The following is a 21,492-nucleotide window of genomic DNA, read 5'->3' on the forward strand; positions in this document are numbered from 1 at the left end:
GGTGTAAGCATGTGAATACACACTTCATGCTCTGCCACCCTCCCATCCTGATTTAAGTGTCACTACCTGCGGACAGCATGTTCGGACACACTGATGCTGCGGGACCGGAAGGCATCGGCAGAGGAGAGTTCCTTCATTTCCTTAACTGGGGACGTGTTATTCACGCCCTGCTTTACACTTTTGGATATTCGCAAACTATCATAGAAGTATTAGAGCCACTCTCCCAGAAGCAACAAACAAGCCATGGAAGGGTGGGGAGGGGAGACGGCAAGGAGCAGAGAAAGTCAAGCAGTGTAGGGGTAGACGTTGCAAGGTCATCGGTTCAGTGGGTCAGTGTTGAGGGGATCCCACAGAGGAGGAAAACAAATGTACAAATGCCGGAAGGGAGAAAAAAAGAGAAGAAATAAACTTGAAAGCAAAGCATTTCTCATAACATGAGCAAACCAAATACAAGAACTAAACATTTTATAGGATACACATTACATTTGCAAAAAATGATTTCATGTATCAAAGAGAATGCCATGGCTGGAATACGGCACAGGCTTATGAGAAATCTCTACTGAAGCAGTAGTTGTCCACACCTGGCCTACATTACTCCTGGTGTCTTCTCAACTGGGACACCCATGTCATCATGCCTGAGGGTAGAAGGGATAGAAGAGAGGAAGATTGTCTTGCCCAATGCCTCTTGCTGAGGTTTTCACAAATGCCACTGGCCAGGGGAGTTGCATTGTACGTAGCAAATAGAGATCTGATATAGGGAACATGGTCTTTGAAGGTGTATTTTGAAGCCAGGCATCCAAAGACATTTCACTTATTTCCCATCCTATCATTGTATCTGGGTCTGGGCATTATACATGGTATTCTTAAATGGAATATTGCACCATGAACAAAACCATGATGAGGTAAACGTTAAAAAGCCTTATCAACCTTCACCAAATGTGGGACTGAAGTCAAAGGTGAAGAAGGGTCATTGAGACAAATGGCAATCCAGTTTATTGATGTTGTACCTTTTAGTTTGTAACTAACTCAAGAGAACACATTAGTAGAATGTAGTTACGGAAGTAAGCCAGTCTCCCTGCACAACAGGAAGTGGGGTTGAAAGTACTACATATTGTAAATAGGACTGCAAAAATGTTCAGGAATTGCCTAGAGTAAAACTCTATGGGCAGGATATTTTTATTATGCAACTGTACTTTCAGAAATATGGATGATGGGTCTAGCAACTCTGAATTTTACCACAAGCATGAAGGAAGTATACAAAACAAAAACATTTAACACTGCAAATACAATAACAGGACTATTAAGTTTAACTTTCAACTTTATATAGTAATACTGTCACAAATGAAAGGACAGCTCCAGTATAACAATAGAAACCACAAAGGTACTTTATATTTCTTTCTCATTTAAATAGATATTTGTGTTACATCTATGCACTGTGCAGTATTCCAACCATATGAAAAAAGCTAACTTAAAAAAAAAAAACAGTAGGGAAAGACAACAGGTATGGTAAAAGCAGAACATAAAATGCGAAGTCTATAAATGAGATGCAAGCACAGACTCGCTAAGGCGTACCACAACAGCGCTAATAGAAAAAGTTGGCTAGTAGGCATTCGGAGGCTGAAGGAGATCCTGATCGGCTATATTAACAGATTCTCTTTGTACAGTTTCAAATAAAAGGGAAAAGTCACTTTAATAGTTTCACTGAAGCAAATATTTTAGGTACAACTGAAGTGTCGCTATGAAACATACATAAACTAATGGATTGCACTGCCTTATATGTTTCCTAGCAGTGACTAGTGCCATCCTTCAAAAATCTTTATACTCGTGCACATTTAATTGATATTACCTCTGCCTAAAACCCAGGTACAATGGTTGAATCGAATTACTGGTCCCTCACAGTTTCCAGACTGCAATGGGAGAATAATACTGCACCAACAACCCTGTAAAAATGCGTATATAACTTTGCTGGCAAAAACATGAAATCACAATATTATACATTGGTAATCAAACTGTTGTTATCGCTTACAGAGTGTTTTGTACATCATCTGAGCCAAGCCAGAACAGACCCCCTGCCCTGGAACGGCGGGGCTGCCCAATAAGTAGTACATTTGCATAATTCTTGGATACAAATATAGGAAGGCCCTGTAATAGGAGTCTGACATGCTAGTGATTAAATTATTTGGCAAGTCAATTTTCTTACTCATATTATATCACTTTTCAGCATTTTCAGAATCCAAACAGCCATGTTACTAAGTGAGAGGATAACAATGCACACCAGACATATCCTTCTGGAGAACACATGCAGACAGCCTGCCAGAAGGCGTACTGCAATTTCTCAGATTACTGATCTACTTCTGAACAGCCCTCATATTTTGTAGCTTATTGGCGTCATTCCTGCAGACTGGTGAAAATGTATTCCCCCAAGTTTAGAAAACCATGATGTACTTTGTTTACACTCAAAATAAAAGGCTAGGAAAACAGCACCTTAACCAACCACCAAGCAAAGCTTGGTTTACTTTAGCATGGACTATGATCTGCAAAATACACATTGGTTTATTTTCTCTAGAAATCATATTACTAAACAACGGCAGAAGCTTTACCTTTTAGGTCTCTCATTCAGGCTTGTGCTACGTGCCCTGAAGCTTCCCTTCTCAGGAGTGTCGTCAAACGAGAGGAGCATATTTGAACGTAAGCCCTGAAAAAGTTTGTAAAGCACATGAAATACACGAAACACAGTTCAACTCACTAGAAGAGATCGGGAGTTTCAACCGACCACCAGCAGTCATGCTCGCATTAGAGGCTGTGACCCCAGTGAACAGTTTCTTTAGCCAATTCTGGCTTACACGATCACCAATACTCTACACTCAAAATTAGGAAAAATGTGGATGTGTCAGAAAAAAAATCTATCTCAGATCTTCTGCTGCCATCCACTTGCATATGTATAAAAGATGCATCCACCGGGTCACAAACAAATCGGTGGTGGAACAATCTCTTCCCTTCTCTACCAACTATCAAATTAGACCTTTTCCAAGTAATGGGAAAATTAGCAGCTCAGTATTAACTAACTGTAATAGACATTAAATATCCACAATGGATGATCAATAAATATGGGTAGAGTAACTGGTGAATATGCATTTCGTCTACTCTATTCATATTCCTGACTTTACTTTCTCACTTTCTTTTTTTAACCTAGCTCTAGGGTCAGTCTGAAAGTCTGTTTTAAAAATTCATAGGGATATTAACTATATTCATTGAAGTACAACAGACCTGTTCAACGCTTTAAAACGTCGTTCCAGTTGAATTATAATTGACTAAATGCAATATAAAAAAAACAATAGTGGGTAAGGTACAATACTACAGCTTGCTACTCCAGTGCCTGCACACAGAATCGCGAACGCATCTCAGGGGACAGTGCTTCTAAATTTGCTTAAAACAAGGTGTTCTAGCTGACCCTCTCGTAATGTAAATGAAAGGAGGAATGGTTGGGTTACATCCTTGAATAAAATGTATTTAATACAATACAAAGTTCAGTTTCCAGCCTTGCACAGTTCCACACTTACCTGGGGAAACCGCTAACTGGCTTTGGAGGCACCTGGCATGATTTAACTCTCCTTTCACCTACAATTTCTCACTCTGACAAACTTGCCCTGCTGCGTGTGCTACTTCTGATCTATCAGGGCAGATTCAAAACTTTTGGGTCAACCTGGCCAATCCTTTGGGGTGAAGTCACGCTCCGCATTCACCTGCATCACACATGCACAATTAGCCCACTTTTCCCTGGAACCTGAATTCTCGCAGTCCATGGCAGAATTGAATGATCCACAAAGTGCTTTGGCACAAATTGTAAGCAGACAATCTGTGCAAAATGTAACCTAAGGTTTCAGCATACACTATCCTGGATCATACATTTGTAAAAAGAGCTAATGGGGGTACTAAGGCCTGTTGGAACAGATGCCAAAGCTGGTCAAAACATGTGCTTTTAAGAATGACTTCAGCAGCAAAGCACAAGATTGAAATGGGAAATGTTGGCTTTCCCCTTTCATTGCAGCAGCGCGGTATCAAAACAGCCTGAACAGATGAGCAGAAGAAGAGATTTAAGATAGAACCTCGCCACTTCTGGAAAAGCTAGGGGTCGTTCTACAGATGTAATAAACAGGGATAGCTTTGGTGCTGCAATGAAAAGAGGGAGATCAGTGGCTAAGGGAACTAGGGTTTTTCACTTTTCTTCTCTTGGATAAGCTTGTCTCACAGTGACAGTAGCAGCCCTTGCCTTGGAGGAATCAACAGCTTCATTGATAAAGCTCTTGTCATACAGAGAGGAGTTTGCCAGAAAGTGTAAAGTTCGTGACATATTTTTTAGAAACGCCAATAACCAGTGACAGAAATGTGTCCTAGTTAAGAACACAAACATATGTGAAATTCCATCAAGCTGGATGGACACGAAATCTTACCATGGGAATACATTTAGAGCCAGAGCAGTTAAGTGGAAAAAGAGGGGAAAGTCGTCAACATTCATTTTCAACTACCAGCCACGAGACTGAGCATTTTTGGACTCAAGATGTAGAGGAAGCAGCAGACCCAGTGTGACAACTCAAACTTTGCCACCACTTCAATAACTTACAAGTGGAAATAAAAAAACTTGACAACACCCAGCATCAACCATAAAGACCAGCATCAACAACAAAGTATTTCAAGGTGTGAGGATTAGTACATTATAGTACTTCAAGAAAGATTTTAAAAATGTGTACCTTGGTGATATATGGCACAAAGTCTTTCCGGAAACACAGGCGGCATCGGATAAACCACATGGCTATCACATGGTGTGCCAGGCAAACAATGTACTGGTTAAACCTAGAGAAGACAAACGGATAAATCATAATCATGTTAAAAAGTTAGGAATTTGAGTGATTAAGATTCGATACTTCGACGTCCAGTCAATTTAACAGCTTTAGAGACTCATATTGCACAACATTTCTCACCAAATGTTCCATAACCTAAACTGAGTCCTTTGAAAGATGAGGGGTGTTCATTCTGACTCTAGTACTTAGTGAGCTAACTTAGGGCTGAAAACACTGGCAGCGCACAAAAGGCATTGGATGTTACAGCTTGACCCCCAATCACGTGCTCAACCATTCACCCAACCAACTTTCAACTTAGACATTGTAGTGGCCCAGTTACATGGAGAATCACACCTCTGAAGCAGAGGAGGGTCGAAAAAGCTTCTACAGCTTCTCATTCACGATGTCCAGTCGAATTCTACAGATAGAGGCTGGTCCATAGGAATATCTGCCAGTTGGAGGAAGATGGACAATTTTAAATTTCTGAATTGTTTCAGTACAGGAAATTGATCCTTGCATAGGATGAGAGGGGAGGAGGAAAATAAAGATTGATCATTGTCACAACAATTAGTCTCCAAGCATCTGTCAACATTTTTAATGAGTAACATAACGTACATATACCATGGCTTTGCTAGTTGACATCCTAGTTTTAGATTTCTTGTCCACCACGAGATTCTCTGGAAGCAGCTACAAGAAAAACGTTCACCTTAAGGGTGAGAATCAGCTTTGTTGGGACAATGGATTTTGGGATATTAAGGATAGTTTACATTCCTCAGAAAACTTATTTGCATTCTTTGTCACTAACACGGAAGACCACACCTATCAGTTCACAATTATGGTACACAGCTGCCCTGAATTACCCCCCACATAAGGGAATATGTTTGAGGTTGCTTCTCTGCCACAGTAGGTGGTAGGCATTTCTGGTTTTCACTGCATATCATACTAATAGGATTATGGTTTACATACCTCTTGGTACAGTCCTTTTTTCTAAAGGTAATAATTGACTGGACATTCACAGTCTTAAGTACTGTTTGGTATGTTGCACTACATTCAGGGCTTCTACACCCTCCGAACCATGTAGTAAGCCTTTACTTCCCAATCTTGCTACCCTGAGAATCAAGTGATTGATTATTTTAAATGAACTGACACAGTATCGTTGCCCTGGCACCATTGGAAAAAAACCTAAACCCACCAAACAGGGAACGGAACCTTGGCCTGCCTCACAACAACACCTAACAAAGATCTCACACCTATCAATAGATAGGATGATTCTGGGATTGGAAGAGGACAGTGCAGGAGGAAATGAGGAAAAATATGTGAGTGCATTAAAGTAATTGTATAGACATCAACTGGATATAATTTTTTTAAATTTTTTTTAGAGACTGCTGTATTACAACTACAACCTATCCTCTAGGTTACCATAACTAATGAAGGAAGTAATATTGTGCGAAGTTACAAGACAATTACATGATTGTCTTCTGAAGCATTTGCAGCCTTTTTAAAGGACACTAATGCCTAGGTTCTTGCAGTGGATAACACTCAGCATTATAACATGTAATTAGAATAACCTAACCCTGAATGCACTCTGTAAGGAACATCAGTCATGGACATTTCTTTCCGTTTTGTTAAGTAAACATTTTTAGGTCAGTCACATCTTCATTTTAAGGTCTTGCAACAATACCAGTAACTGAAGTCTTTGAGGGAACCGAGTGCTTACCATTGGATGACTTTCTTGTTAATCTCATTTGTTTGCGTCTAATTTGTTGGCTTTCCTTTCTATTCTTGCCCTTCCCTCACCCGGAGCATTTGATTGATTGGACTACTTTTATCCTTCAAATACTTATATTCTGCTAATTAATCTTTATCTTTCAGCACTCAGCGTGAATGGGTGTTTCCTTGCTCTCCCTCATGTGCAGCTTCCCTGCTGAAATTCAACCTCACTGGCACTCTCCATGTCGCTCTCAACAGCTCTGCTGTTGCTTTTTATGCTGGTCCTTCCCACAGGCTGCAGCTTGTATTGTGCCACCATAAGGGATGCTTCAACACTGCATGACATGCCATAGACAAAAGTGGAATCAGACACTGCATGCAAAATATGTAAGACACCTACAGGAGCCTTACAGCCCTAAGGGGCGGGGGGTGCATTATACTACATTTGTGGACATATCTGCATGAGTAAATATGCCCCTTTAATGTCTAAGTCAATTTTTAAGACATTAAAAGTGTACAGGGAAGCCACCTTAAGTTATGTACTGGGCACTGGTCGAAGCACGTTATCCAGCTACATTATGGCTTCACTGAAATCTATGGTGTTTCGGTTTATTTATACGAGGTGTTTGATACCACACAAATTCCATAAATGATTTAATAATACATGCAAGCAGAGGGTACTTTAGAGGTACCCCCTGAAGTCTACTAGTCCTAAAGTGTGCTGGCTGACTGGCACCGTCTAGCCTGCCACTACAGACAAGTTTCTGGTCCCACAGAGATCAGCCTACACTCCAAGGTCAGAAATAATACCTGCTCAGGAAGAAGGTGTTATCACCTCCTCCAGCAGGATGGCTTGTAAATCAGCTTCAAAGCCTCTGCTGCAATAGGATATTCGACCTTGGATTCCTCCGGACCTGGAGAATGGTACCCACTGCCCTGAGGCCCATCTGGCACCAGGACAGGAAGGAAATTAGCTATGCAAGTAGGTGTGTTGCACTACCAGGCTAGTCACACCTCAAAGGTGGGCTGCCTGATGTGCTCCACGAAGGAAGGATTCCACCATCTTGTTTTGGTGGAACTGGGAACTCTGGGACGGGGTTATGCCCACTTCCCACAGGAAGTGGTCAAACAGGGAGTGTAGTTAACCCAGGAGTAAATAGCCCATTGTATACTACCCTTAACTCCCCCCTAACTGTCCCTAAATTGAGTATTTAGGTGGCCCCCTGACACCAGGAACCCAAATTCACTTGACTACAAAGAGAAGAACAAAGAAGAGTAGAAGACACGAAAACTGTTGACTCCTGTCCTGACAAATGCAAATATCCAACTTGTCCTGCGGCTGTGCATCCGCCCAGAGCCTAGGACTGCCAGCTGCTCACCCCCCCAGTCAGCATCTCCCTCCGAGTGGGGGAGCCACTTCCCCGCACCTGGAGGCACCAACCATAAGACTGTCCGGTTCTGTTTTGTTGACCATCGGGTCCCACTGACGGAGCATCTAGCCAAGAAGATGATCCAGAGAGTCCAGGAGTGCAGCCCCATCAACCTAGCCTGCCTTCGAGACGCTGAGCCTTCCTGAAGCCTCCCTGCACCAATACCCAGAGTACCCCAGCAAGCTGAACACACCAAGGCTTGTCTAGTGTCCAGGCTGGCGACAACACCACCAAGACTGACCTACTGGGGAGGGACGTCAGCAACCCAGAGTACAGCACAGACAGTGGCCCTGCTTTCGTGTTTTCCACCATCACCAGGTCAACCCCTAGAAGTGAGAGCCTCACAACCAGAGTCCAAGCCAACCGACAGTGCCCCTCACTCCCACCCCAGGGACCCTCAGGAACCAAGGCCTCCTTTGAACTTAACCAGACTGGTCACTCAGTCCGCTCTTGCATCCCTTTTCTTACAGATACTGCTCGCATTGACTTCAACATGTAGCGTCTGCGGCTACCACCGCTAGGAGCACCTCTGCACCCGGACACACCAGGGCATCTAACCCAAAACTGCTGGTGATTCCAAGGACCCTGGCCCCTACGTACCTTAAGTCCAGAAGAACAGACCTGTAAGTCATTGACAAGTGAACCTGAGCAGTGTATGTTCTCCCCATAGGATAACATTACCGTGTTCGAGGCTCATGCCTCAAATCTGACATCTGTATTTTCTAAGTGCTAAATTATTGCTAACTCCAAAAGTACTGATCTTGAAGATCTTGGTGTCTAAATATACAAATCTGTACTATTTTTCTAAATTGGTCTCTAGTTTCTTCTCGAGTGTGTCTCATTTATTGACTCTGCTTTCAACAACTGCTTATCACTACCCTCTTATAAGCCTAAACAGCTCGCCCACATTCCCACAAAAGAGCATATTGGGTTATTTATTTATTTTTATTGTTTTATTTATGCTTTTATGACTACATCAATTCAAACTCAAGCAAGCCACAGTTACAACACCACTGATTACATACATGCAGTGCATTGCATCTTTATGTGCATTCTTACAGTGATAGACCATGTCCATTCTGCAGGGCCCGTTATGCCTGCGCATTACACTAGTGTCCTCTTAGCGGCAACCCAGGCTTCCGGAGCAGTAATGCATTTTGCAAATTCTTGTTAATTGTAAACTCTCGACCTGTTATAGTGCAAACTGTCACGTCATGTGAGATATGCATATCAATATTGCACATCTATTCTCCTTCTGGTTCAACTGTCTCCTTGCCAACTAAATACCTATGATAAGGGTCCCAGTGTTTTTTGGGCTGACTTTTGGGGAGAATTAGTTCATTGTATGTGTTTGTCTGTGTATTGCAGTATAGCATATCCGCATGCCATTCCTTTAAAGTCGGTAGGGGGCCACGGTCCCATCTCATAGCTATCGTGCGTTTTGCCAGCAGCATACCCATCGAGACCAGATGTCGGCTTTAATTCGTAACTTCCCTATCGTATCCTAGGAGGCCCAGGAGTGGTGTGCCCTCCTGTCAGCTACCCACAATATCCTCCAGCTCTGTGAACACACTCCCCCAGAAACATGGTATGCCTGGGCAAGCCCATGCCCTGTGTATAGAGCCCGCTTCTACCGCTCCACATCTAGGGCAATCTGATGTGTCACGCAGCCTGTATCTAAATAGTCTAAGGGGTGTGTAGTATGTCCTGTTGATATATTTGAAGTGGAGCAAACGGTGCCGTCCGTTTAGTGATATATTTCGTGTCGCAGCACAGCAGTACCACCACTGTGCATCCCTATACCTTTGCCATTCCACTCTATATTTCGTTAACTCCATCTCTAGTGCCTCTTGTGCGTAAGCATACAATCTAGTCACTAGTTCGCAGGGCTGGGGATCCGCAATAATCATGGAAAGTGCTTGCATTTCAGGTGGTTCCTGCAACTCATCCCCCAGCAGTGTGCGCATAGCATGGCGTGTCCTGTAGTACTGATATAGCATGAGTGGGGAAGTTTCCTGTACCTTGATTGCTGCTCAGGTACACTTTACCCCTTTGTTAAAAAAAATCTCCAATTGTCTTAATATCCTGACTATGGAAGGCTGCGACTGCACTTTTGCCTCACCCCAGCGGGAGCCATGTGCACCATTCAATCGGTATATGAGAATATAATTGGGGTAACACTTGTCTAGCCACCAGGTTGTGCCATGCGTGGGTGGTAGTGTTGAGGGAGTCAAGTGTTCCATGTCTGCGGACCGGGGGTTGAAACAACCGAGTTGGCAGAGGGTGCGGCGCTGAGATGTCGCGCTGTAATGTCAGATAGGGCGTCTCAGGTAGTCCGTGTATCCAGTGATGTGCAAATGTTGTGTGCTACTCTATAGTATGTCTCTAGGTCGGGTGCATTGAGTCCACCCATCTCATATGGAAGGGTCAATAACTTCCACTGTACTCTAGGCTGCTTAAAAGCCCATGCTAACTTATTAAGCAGGGTCCTCAGGGTCGAAGAGACTGTCTTCGGAAGCAGGATAGGGATGTTCTGGAACAGGAATAAAAATCATGGCAATATCACCATCTCTATGAGAGCTATGCATCCCACCAGGGACAATGTTAGACTAATCCATCTCTCCACATTTTCGGTTAGATTTTGTATTGCTTTTCCCTAATTGTCCCTCACAACAATTTGTGGGTCTGTGTATTTGGATGCCTAAGCAGCGCACGGAGTCTATTTCCCATTTAAGAGGGAAATCCATGACTATTGGAGTTGTCGCCTTTGTAAGGGGGAATGCAATAGTTATCCCAGTTAATCAGCTAGCTGAAAAGGGTGCCAAATTTGATGACCTCTCGGAGTGCGGGTGCGAGGTTATGCCCGGGGTTGCGTATGTACAGCAAAGTGTCATCCGCATATGCAGAGATGATCATATTATATCCTGAAATCAGATGCCCCCGTGCCCGTGATATTCACGTAGCGCAGAAGCCAGTGGCTCCATGACCAATGCGTACAACAGAGGCAATAAAGGACATCCCTGCCTGGCGCTTCTGGTGATGGATATGACCTATGAGATAGATCCATTAATTCTAACTCTGACTATGGGCGCTGTGTATGGGTTTTGAACTAGTTGTGTAAAACTTTCTCCCAACCCTATGTATGCGCAGCACTGCCAGCATGAAGCTCCATTCCACTGAGTCAAATGCCTTTTCGGCGTCAGGGAAGACTGCTATCACACTCACCTCTGGGCCTATGTGTCGTATTGCACCAAATACTGTTCACAAATTTGCAGTTAGGTTGCGGCGGGGGATAAATCCTGCTTGTTCTGACTTCACTACTTTTGGCAGTACTGTCGCCAGCCTATCTGCCAGGATTTTAGCGTAGATTTTTGTGTCTACGTTGATCAGAGATCGTGGTCTATATGGGGAGCATTGTGTGGGGGGGGTTTAACAGGTTTAAGTAGTGTAATAATTAGTGCTTCTCTCATAGAGGGTGGCATTTCTTTAGCGCCTGCCATTTCCTAATACAGTGTCATCAAGTGTGGGACCAATAAGTCTTGATACGTCTTATAAAAGGACACTGAGTCCATTTGGACCCAGGGCCTTTCCCGCAGCCATATTCTTAAGGGCTTTACGTACTTCCACCGGTTGTAGCAGTGCCATTAAATACAAAATACTAATTTTCTGTCCTGCCCAGATAAAATGGCCTCTATTCCAGGCTATCTTTATTACTTGAAAGATTAAGTACTAATGAATGCATATTTATTGAGATCTATCAATTCCTCATACGCGGAAGTGGGTTCTCTGAATTTCCAATTTAGTCTCCTTTGGCATCCCTAGAAAATGTTGTAGCCTGGTACAGTATCTTTCTCCTTTCCCTATGATTTACCATGTATAAAATGTTGTCCCTTCAAATATTTCTTAGCCTTGCGGAGCCTTCCAACAACATTCTCTATCTTTGCAATGAGAGGAGAAGTCTTCAGATACCCCCACTCAAACCACGGGGTAAGAAACTTGCTGGCCTGTTGGGAGGGCTAAGGGATATGCAGGCTTAGGTCTAAACATCCACCTAGAGTGTCCTTGTGATATGTTCCAATCAGCGACATCAGTAATTGTAAGAATTTAAATCACAATCTTTTGTTTCTGCCTGCTCTTACCATGGCATCTTTACATCTATTTTTTTTTTAATTTCTCTATGGTTGGATTAAATATAACAAAAAATAAATGCTCAAAATGTAAATGTATTTGTTTCCCACACTTCCTACTGTCACAAAATGAAGATTTGTTCTTATACTATTTCTACCAAATCACTACCTCTATTTTCTAAAAGGGGAGAGCAAAATACTTTAAAACCTTAGCTGGGACCATGCTCCCAATGCTTTATCAACACTGGTCGCTACTGCTGAATGAAGTTTTAACAAAGTATGGTAGATGAAAGCAATTTTAAAGCTCCTCCTCACGCAACCTCTGATATGGCATGCAATTACATAGCTCCAAATCAAAGTTAGGTATCCAAGAGTTTTTTTTTTTGGTCAATGACCAACAGAACTTGACAGTTCCCTAGAGTGGACCAAGATAAAGCACAACGCAATACGAATTCCACTCAGCAATCCCCCCTAGGAACTACTAGACCTACTTAGTGATGGTCACGGGCATCTAGTCCACTTGCATGTAGGTATCTTAGACAATAAAGATGGCCATCACCTGCAATTAGCATGTGCCATGTCTAATTTTTGGGACATGTACTTGATAAACTGATTAATGTATGTAATTATTCCAAATGGGAACGACTTAGACCAGAGGTTTCCAAATGTAAGTGTGATCCAGGTTATAGTGTTCTGGTGGCCAGTGGGCCACGAGTGAAGCTAGCGAGTCTGACCCACTCATGGAGGGCTTGGATGGTTCTACCCAGAATTTTTTTAATTAAATAATGGTGCCAAAAGGTGCATGTTGCAGCTTCATTCATCAGTGAATTATAAAAGTATCATAGAAGCATTTCAGAAGGGACACTTGGAAAATGAGAACAGAGGTACTTTGTGAGATACAGTTGTGTCAGTTTTATGATAACAGCATGCTATTTACATTTCCTGGCACTCACGGCACCCTACTACATTGTCCTCAGCATTCCAGCTCGCAAATTCTCTGGGCATCAGCACTCACTCTTCACCAAATGCAGGTGCCTTTACATGCATCTTTTTACCACAGTAAAGGAGTTTCTTAGCAATGTCAGTATGCCCCTTGCACCACAATATTTGTAAACTCAAGGCAATGGGTTTTGATCCTACTGAGATAGTTAAGTTGGTTCATGCAGATATCGTAGAGATTAAGGTATTACCTGCAAGTCACAAGTTCCATGGGTTATGGGCCTGCTGCAAACATCTCCATGCTATCAGTGGGGAAACAGATTGTACCCTTGCAGGACTTCACTCTTAAGATGCTGTCTGGCATCAAATGCCACAGAGTTTGATAGCATTAATATCAAATGTAAAAACAGCAACCTAAATCAAGTCTATGTCACTGCTTGGTATCTTTTCCAAATTCACAGTTTTTGCATAACAAAGTTCACCTTTTTTTAAAAGAATGCAACTGATCCTAAGTGCATGTAGTGTTAAATTTGTAATGGTAGATTCATGTAGCAGGCGCGGGCAGACATTTTTGGAGACTAGAACCCATTTTTCTTCAAATGACTGACCAGAACATGAGCAAAGGGAGAGCAGAAATACTCTGGAGAGAAACATGTATGGTGTCTGTATCATGTTTTGGTCAAGGCATGACTTGTTGAATGCAGGGTGGCTGGAGCGAAAGGCCTGCTAACAGCTATCCTCACAGTGATGCTTCTCAGAACATCTATTTGTATGCATATAGGGATCACCTTTCTTTGCTTAATGGGATAACCTAGGGCTAATTCAATTTAACAAAACACAGGCAGGCTGCATGAAAGGCCAGAGGAGGTAAATTGTGATTCATGGACCCTATGTTTAGGCAACTCATATTTAAACGGGTAGCTTGAAACTCTGCTATGGTTGGAGCACTTGTGGAAAAAAACTGGGCACACTAACTGAAGAAAAGCTCCCAAGGCCTTGGGAAACCTGGCTGGGCCCAGAAGAAACAGTAGGAACTAGCTGCCTTCAGCAACTTACCTGACAACACAGCAGATTGTCACAAATGTAGAATTCAGACTAAACACAAACAAATCAAAATTGAAATCCGAAAAAAGATAAGAATGGGGGGGTGGAGTGTGTGTGTGTGTGTGTGTGTGTGTGTGGGGGGGGGGGGGGGGGGGGGGAGGGGGGGGGAGTGAAAACATCAGTATTTAATCCAGACACCAGAAGGACATGCAGTGGCAAAGCAGCAAAACAGACACAAAAATGAAGTATCTCAAGACCTTCAAGAAACAGGAAAGACTACACATGAGGCGACAACGCTTAAAAGCAAGGATTTCCACACCTTAGGTGTATGAAGGATGGATCCAGGCCACATGACTTTGTAAATGAGTTTTGTTTAGATTCATTACATGTACACATATACTATGTGGGCAAAATGAAAATCTGGCATAGATTAGACTATTGTGGACCTATAGGAGATGCTTACCAGTATTCACGATACACCACATGATTAAGGTCTGTTTGCACAAGACTTAGAGCTCCACTTGATCAGTGTTAAAGATTTGTAGGAAAAATACATTTGGAAGACTACATTTTCTATTTCCTCAACAGTTACATTGATAAATGTTCTGAAACATTGTTCAGGAAATGTACACTTAATGGTTTTTGTGGCACCTGGCCCTTTTTGCATGGTCATCCCCAATCTTTGACTCCGCCCTCCAGTTTTTGTTGGCTTTAGGACTCTAGGCACTTTACCACAGCTAAATAGTGCTAAAGTGCATATGCTCTTGGTGTAAATTGTACTGTTGATTAGTTTATCAATGATTGGCATATTTAATTTACTAGTAAGTCCCTAGTACAGTGCTACTACTGGGGCTGCAGCACTAGTTGTGCCACCCACTTTAGTAGCCCTGTAAACATGGCTCAGACCAGCCACTGCAGTTTATGTGTGCAGTTTTAAACTGCCAATTCGACTTGGCAAGTGTACCCTCTTGACAGGCATAAACCTTCCCTTTTACTAATTGTAAGGCACCCCTAAGGTAGGCACTAGGTAGCCCCCTGGGCAGAGTGCAGTGTATGTTTAAGGTAGGACCAAGCTAGTGCGTTTTATATGTCCTAACAGTAAACTACTGCCAAATTCGGATTTTCACTGTGCAAAGCCTATCTGTCCCATAGGTTAATATCCTTAAAGCGCAGATAAAAATGTGAAGTTTAGGGTCTCTGAACTCACAATTTAAAAATACATATTTTATAAAGTAGGCATTTTTTTGCTTAAACCATTCTGTGATTCTGCCTGTTTGTGGATTGTCTGTCTGGGTCAGTTTGACATTTGGGCTGTTTTGCACCTCTCTGGACAGTGATACAAAGAGAGTGGGGGTGTAGCCTGCATATCCTGATGAGCCATCTGAGCTAGAGAGGAGGGAGGAGTGGTCGTTCACACCTGAAAGGACGGTGCCTGCCCTCACACCATGCAGTCTCCAACCCCCTAAAGTGTCTGGGGCCTGGCCTGGCCAAGGAAGGATCTCACAAACACTTAAGACTTTGCTTTGAAGTTTGCCAACTTCAAAGGCAGAAAGGGGTATAAGAGGAAGACCCAAAACCCCAAGGTTTTACCATCTTTCTGAAATCAAGAGGAACCCCTGCCAAGGAGAAGAGCTGAAAAGCTGGAGGAGGGGTACTGTCCCTTTGCTGTGTTGTTTTGCTGGACTGGCCTGCTGTTTGCTGCTTCAGCCTGAAAAGCGTGCAAAGGCTGAACTTTGCTGTGTGTCCTGCCTGAGAAAGTTCTCCAAGGGCCTGGAGTAAAGCTTGCCTCCTGCTGGAAGTCTGAGGGATATCAAAGACTTCAGTTTCATCTGCCTACAGCACTGGGAACTGTGTGTTTTGTGCTGCAACAGAAGAACCACCGCGACGCCGCTGGCCTGCATCATGACCTGCTGACGCCGCACTGCACCACGACCCTGGTCTCACCGCCGCATCATCAGACGACTTCACCGAGCCGCTGATCGCACTGTGACCTGTGGGCCCTGCACTCCGGCATTACCTGCTCACACCGCAGCCTGGGCATCGCCGATGCTGCTGCTCCTGCTGACACAGATGCCACTGCCTGCTCCGTGGCCTGTGAACACCGCTCGTGAGGAGCACGAAGCACCTTCCAATCCCGCACCACAGCCCCAGTCCACCAACACCAGCACCAGCACCATCGACTCCAGTGTTGTCACCAGGCATTCCTGCCTGCACCGGGGCCTGTGGACACCGCTCGTGAGGGTCACAAAGCAGCGTCCTGTCTGGCACCCCTGGCTTGGGCCTACTGACAGCGCTTCAGCAACGACAATGCCGCTGCCTGCACTGTGACCTGTGGACACCGCACGATGCACCGTCTGCTTCACACCGCAGCCCTGGTCTCACCGACACCGATTAACGCCGTCACTGAGACACTGCCTGCACCGTAACCTGTGACATGCGGTGCCCACATCGTCCTGCTTTGCACCGCAGCCCCCATGCCATCCACACCAGTGCTCCTGACTTCATCAGCTTGGAGTTCAATCCGCAACGCGTGCGACTTCAATGCCCAACGACTCCGCCAACTCTGGAATCAACGTCAGCGATGGCGCTCTACGGAGCTCACTGAGAGGATCACGACACCCTGCCAATCCAAGGTACTGCTTGCAGGTTTCCCTGACACTGTAGCTGGCCCGCGACACTGCGGCCAGTCTGAACTGTTGGTTTTGTTGATCACAACGTCGTGATAGCCCCAGATGGAGCTTTCGACTTCAAGAAACTGTATTTTTAAGTTAAACCTTCCAAAATTCATATCTTTAGCACTGTATGTTGGATTCTTCTCGTTTTGGTCTTGTTTTACAGAGATAAATATTGGCTATTTATCTAAAACTGGTGTGTGGTCCTTTTGTTTTGTTTTCACTGTATTACTGTGTGTTATGTGCAAATGCTTTACACATTGCTACTGAGATAAGCTTGGCTGCTCGTGCCAAGCTACCAAAGGGGTGAGAGCATGGGTTATTTGAGCAGGTATCTCCCTTATCCTGACTAGAGTGAGGGTCCCTACTTGGACAGGGTTCAAACTGACTGCCAAATAGAGACTCCATTTCTAACAGTTGTATTGACTATTGATGAAGTGTTACTACTAGCCTGTTGTGACAAAGGTACTAATAGGTTGCATAAAAAACAATTTGTAGAAAAAGTTGACCATGAAACGTTTCAGAGTTTTAAAGGTAATGCAGAAAGTGGAGTGAGAAAAGACACCACAAAATTTGTACCATAATTTAACTTACTTTGACGGGTTTGTGTATGGCAGACATATGGCAAACACGCTGGCATACTGCTCTGCAGCAAAATTAGCATACAGGTGAGGCAACCTGACGAGAGCTGAAACAAGAAATGGACAGTGCTAGCAAACCAAACAATACTATGTGAAAACACTCAGTACTGCTAAAACAAAAGCCTTAAATTAACAATTGCTGAATTAATCAAACTTTACAAGGGCATGGCCTTTACATTGCCAAGGGTTATTTCTAACTTGGATCAGGACTTCAGTGAAATGTAGATGTATTATTTATAGACATCTGGTACTGTATATTAACAAAGCTCTTAAGAGAATTAGTGGATTTTGGTTGCACATTTAAAATCACTTTCACAGAGTTCCTCACAACTTTTGTTGCATCCAGTTCTACACATTCAAAATCGTGGCTAAATTTCAAACTTACAAGACATGAAGTATACCCCACGCCCCCTTCTAAATTTTCTAGCCAACAAGTTCAACCCTTAGGTCTTTTTTCCACCTTGTACATTTGCATTGCTGTTTTTTTTTAACAAGGAAAAAAGAGCTCCCCAAAATAGTTTCCCAATAACATGCCCAGTGGTACACAAGTCTTCAACTCAAATTGAGGAACATGTGGTGTGAGCTGTAGCCCACTATGAAAACACACTAGCGTGGAGGGCTGCATTGAGTCCTGGCCAGAAGGTTGGCATGATACACAGGGCGAGACAAATCTGGTCCCAGCGTTACGGACTTCCACTGGGTTAATCTACAGTCCCACTCTGAACTTAGTAATCAGGATATAAGAGCCGCTACACCCCAAGAACCAGTACTTTATTTGCGATGGTGACTCGAGGCTCTTGCTGTCCTCCACCAGGGGGACAGCCCTGATGTTCAATAATGAATCTGTTGATTTTGCCTTGTTCGGACTTGCTTTCGCTGAGGTTCTGGCCAATTTGTCACATTGTGTCACTCAGGCCTTCTTTACTCCTAAAAGAGGACCACTGATTTGAACTAGGATATGTCCTGCAGAGCGGGATGTATAAAATCTACATCTCTTTTGCTGGAGCTTTATATGGAAGAGGTGTAGGACAATGATGGCCCAACTGCGAGATGGTCTCAGCGCGCCACAAGGGAGATATCGTGAAGAAGCGGCACTCTGTAGGGCATCATACCAGGGATGAGGCATCAGATATTGCCTATGTCCTGTCATCGTAGCCATGCTTGCAGCCTGGGGAAGGAAGGTTTACAGCTGTAGAAACAAGCATGCTATGTGTGTAGGACTTAACAGTTTAAAATTACAATTACTGTTCAGTTGAGCAGATCCTCAGTGGCAGAAAAGCATGCACACTACTTCCACTGAGGCGAGAGGGAGATCAGATGAATTTGTGAACCTAACAGAAAGGCATTCTGAAAAGCCGCCAGTTTAAGAGGTAGAAACATACTCTGAGGTCTTATCTGCTGTGTTACTTAGACACTGTAAGCCTGCTTCCAGTCAAAGAGAGCTACTCAATCACACGCTGCAGGGCTTATGAGGCTGAAGAGAAACAATGCCGCTCTACAGGGCAATAAGGAGCTAGAGTGACATTGTATGAATGAAAGGAAGAGAAAGCTTTTAATCTATGCTAGGGCCTTAGCAAATTTAGAAACTTCCAAATGCTGTTTGTGCTGGGTTGACGCTGCAGCACAAGACGGCACATGGTAACCCTATAAAGACCCAAGGAGAGTAAGGCTTTCCTGGCACACCAAAGAATTATGAGGCTATTTCATTGTTAGCCCTTCAGCACGTCTGGAATATTAGTCCATCTACTATGTGAAAATTGTGCTGTTAAAACACCATTTGGCATATTTTTTTCTCCAGAATTTTCCTGCACATTCCTTTTTAATTGAAAAGTTCACCAGTCATCAATTCTTGCAGATGGGTCTAGCATCAAAATCAGTTTGTGATGATCGAAGTGTAAAGGGGGGGTGGCTGGGGAGGTGGAAATGAGCCACCCCCCTCAGTGAGATGGGATGCCACCCTGGTAATAAAAAAATACTTGGACCTCTGCATTTATTTTCTTTGCAAATTAAGCTCTGCCAGGAACCCACACGCCTGAACTTCAGACCTCAAGCTGTCCCACAGTGGTACCATGTAGCTTAGACTCATTTTAATCATTGCATTCTGATTTTATAAGCTCCTTCCCTGTCAAACGCTGATGTACATGCAAAGTAATGGTAAGATAAAGATTGGGAGAACAACAATGATTATTCTTACTGGACAGAAACTCTAGCATTGGGATGGCCATGGTGACTGTAGCAGAGATGTGCGTCACCTTCACAATTAGGACGTGTATACTCTTGATCAGAATGTCTGGCATCTCAACGATGCACATGGAGAGTGCTACCACGCACTGCTTTGCACAACGGGAAAGGAGAGAGCATTCCAGGCAGTATACCATCTCCCGCTAGAGAAAGACAAGACACATTGTTAGTGGGTTCAGAAGAACCAAGAAGAAAGGCATCCACATTCTGAAAACAGCTGTCAAATAGCAGATTTTTCCCCCCCCTCAAACTGAATTTTGTATTCTAAAATTTATGATGCAAATGTACCACCTGTTAATAAACTAAGTATACGACAGACATATACTTTAATTTGCAAAAGCCTGTGAGAGATATGCTACATTTATCTACTCACAAAATAGACTACTCTATGACGTGTTGATTTTCAGTGCAAATTAAAAAATGATCTCTATTAAGATAAAGAGAAGTGAGCCACTCAGATACATCATAACATTGGCTTAAAAGTCAAGTGTATTACCAGTCTCCACGCTGGGTGGGGGAGTAAGTAGCATTTTGCTGTTTTTTTGGTAGGCAATCGTGTTTTAGTCCTTTGTCCTGTCAGTATCAGGCATCTAATGAGTTTTAGACACTGTACACCAGAAGGGCAAATGCATACAATGCATGCACAAGGACGATGGCTGGACCCAACAACAAAAGTAAATAAAATACTGAGAATGGAATTAAATGAAATATGCTGCTCTTCTGGGCATTGATAGAGGAACTGCCCACCTTCATAAAGATTATCAAGTGGCTGTTTCCTATGAAGCTTGAAAATCTGTTAGCAAATGGCAAAATGCAAATTTCACATGACACACTTGTAGGCACAAGTCAAAGGTTACTTTCAATACCTCTCCCTCAACTATTGCTCCATTCTTCCAGATTACCTGTCTAGCGACATCCAGGGAGCTGTGATAAGACGATAAAGCAGTCAGTACTGGAACTACTGCCAACTGGAGGTCTGTGCGACTCACTCCCTCAGGCGGATTAAAAAGACGATCCTGGAACTTCCTGTCCGTCAGCTAGAGAAAAAGAACTGTCAATACAGCCATCTAAGAGGTTTTCCATAGATGTCTTGTGCTACTTCAAACCCCATTGATTTACATATTCATGTATACATGTAGCCATCTGAAGGTCTGAAATATGGGGGGTATATTTTCAAAAGTGGCCCAAAGGTGCAACTCTGTGCACTCACTTTTCGCACCTACCAAGATACTTGTGTATTACAGAACAGGCTGAAAAAGTTTGTTCGGCCCCCCTTCTCTAACACAGCTCAAACTCGCACACAAAGAGCAAGCATTATCTCAAAAAGGCATTCCCTCATTTACATGGACAAAGGCAGGATGGAAATGACGGAAAGCTTTACTTAAGTACAAATATAGTTGCATAGGCAAAGGAGATGTCAGGAGCATGTACAAATTTCGCGCAACATAATTCCAGTCTTCCAGGATAAAGGGAAAAAACATACCATGATCACATCCAAAATAGCGGCAGACTTCAGACAACATTCCCTGCCAGATACCTTACACTTTGTTATCTAAGTCTTACAGTTTCTTGTGTCACAATCTACAAACAAATGACAGTATCAGCCTTTTATCTATAGAGGGGACTATTTATTTCTTCCATTCAATTCACTAAGCCAGAATACATTTGTCACTTCTACTATATAACAAATATTTAATCATAAAATTGGTGAAGACCATCAAATCATGTTTAACTGAATTAAACATACATACTGACATTCCACAGCAAATCATCAATACAGCCTGTAGGAAGCTGTCTCTTTATACAGAGAATCAAAATTAGGTACATTGTGAAAACTGTCCAAGAAACCC

At 43.2% G+C, this 21,492-nt stretch overlaps 1 protein-coding gene across 4 annotated transcripts in view; it reads right to left on the reverse strand.

The window, feature by feature from the left end:
- Window positions 1-21,492, reverse strand: part of TSC2 (TSC complex subunit 2) — a 239,697-nt gene that overhangs the window by 101,112 nt on the left and 117,093 nt on the right. For 2 of the 4 annotated variants that reach the window (XM_069209749.1, XM_069209748.1), the window contains exons 21-26: window positions 20,545-20,679; window positions 19,596-19,785; window positions 17,355-17,448; window positions 4,749-4,851; window positions 2,601-2,695; window positions 67-195 (exon numbers count right to left, since the gene is read on the reverse strand). In XM_069209749.1, the coding sequence (XP_069065850.1) occupies window positions 67-195; window positions 2,601-2,695; window positions 4,749-4,851; window positions 17,355-17,448; window positions 19,596-19,785; window positions 20,545-20,679 (746 nt within the window). The remainder of the gene's footprint in view (window positions 1-66; window positions 196-2,600; window positions 2,696-4,748; window positions 4,852-17,354; window positions 17,449-19,595; window positions 19,786-20,544; window positions 20,680-21,492) is intronic. The other 2 variants (XM_069209751.1, XM_069209750.1) reach the window with 1 other exon arrangement.

Source organism: Pleurodeles waltl, chromosome 10 (genome assembly GCF_031143425.1).
Source record: "Pleurodeles waltl isolate 20211129_DDA chromosome 10, aPleWal1.hap1.20221129, whole genome shotgun sequence".
NCBI lineage: Eukaryota > Metazoa > Chordata > Amphibia > Caudata > Salamandridae > Pleurodeles > Pleurodeles waltl.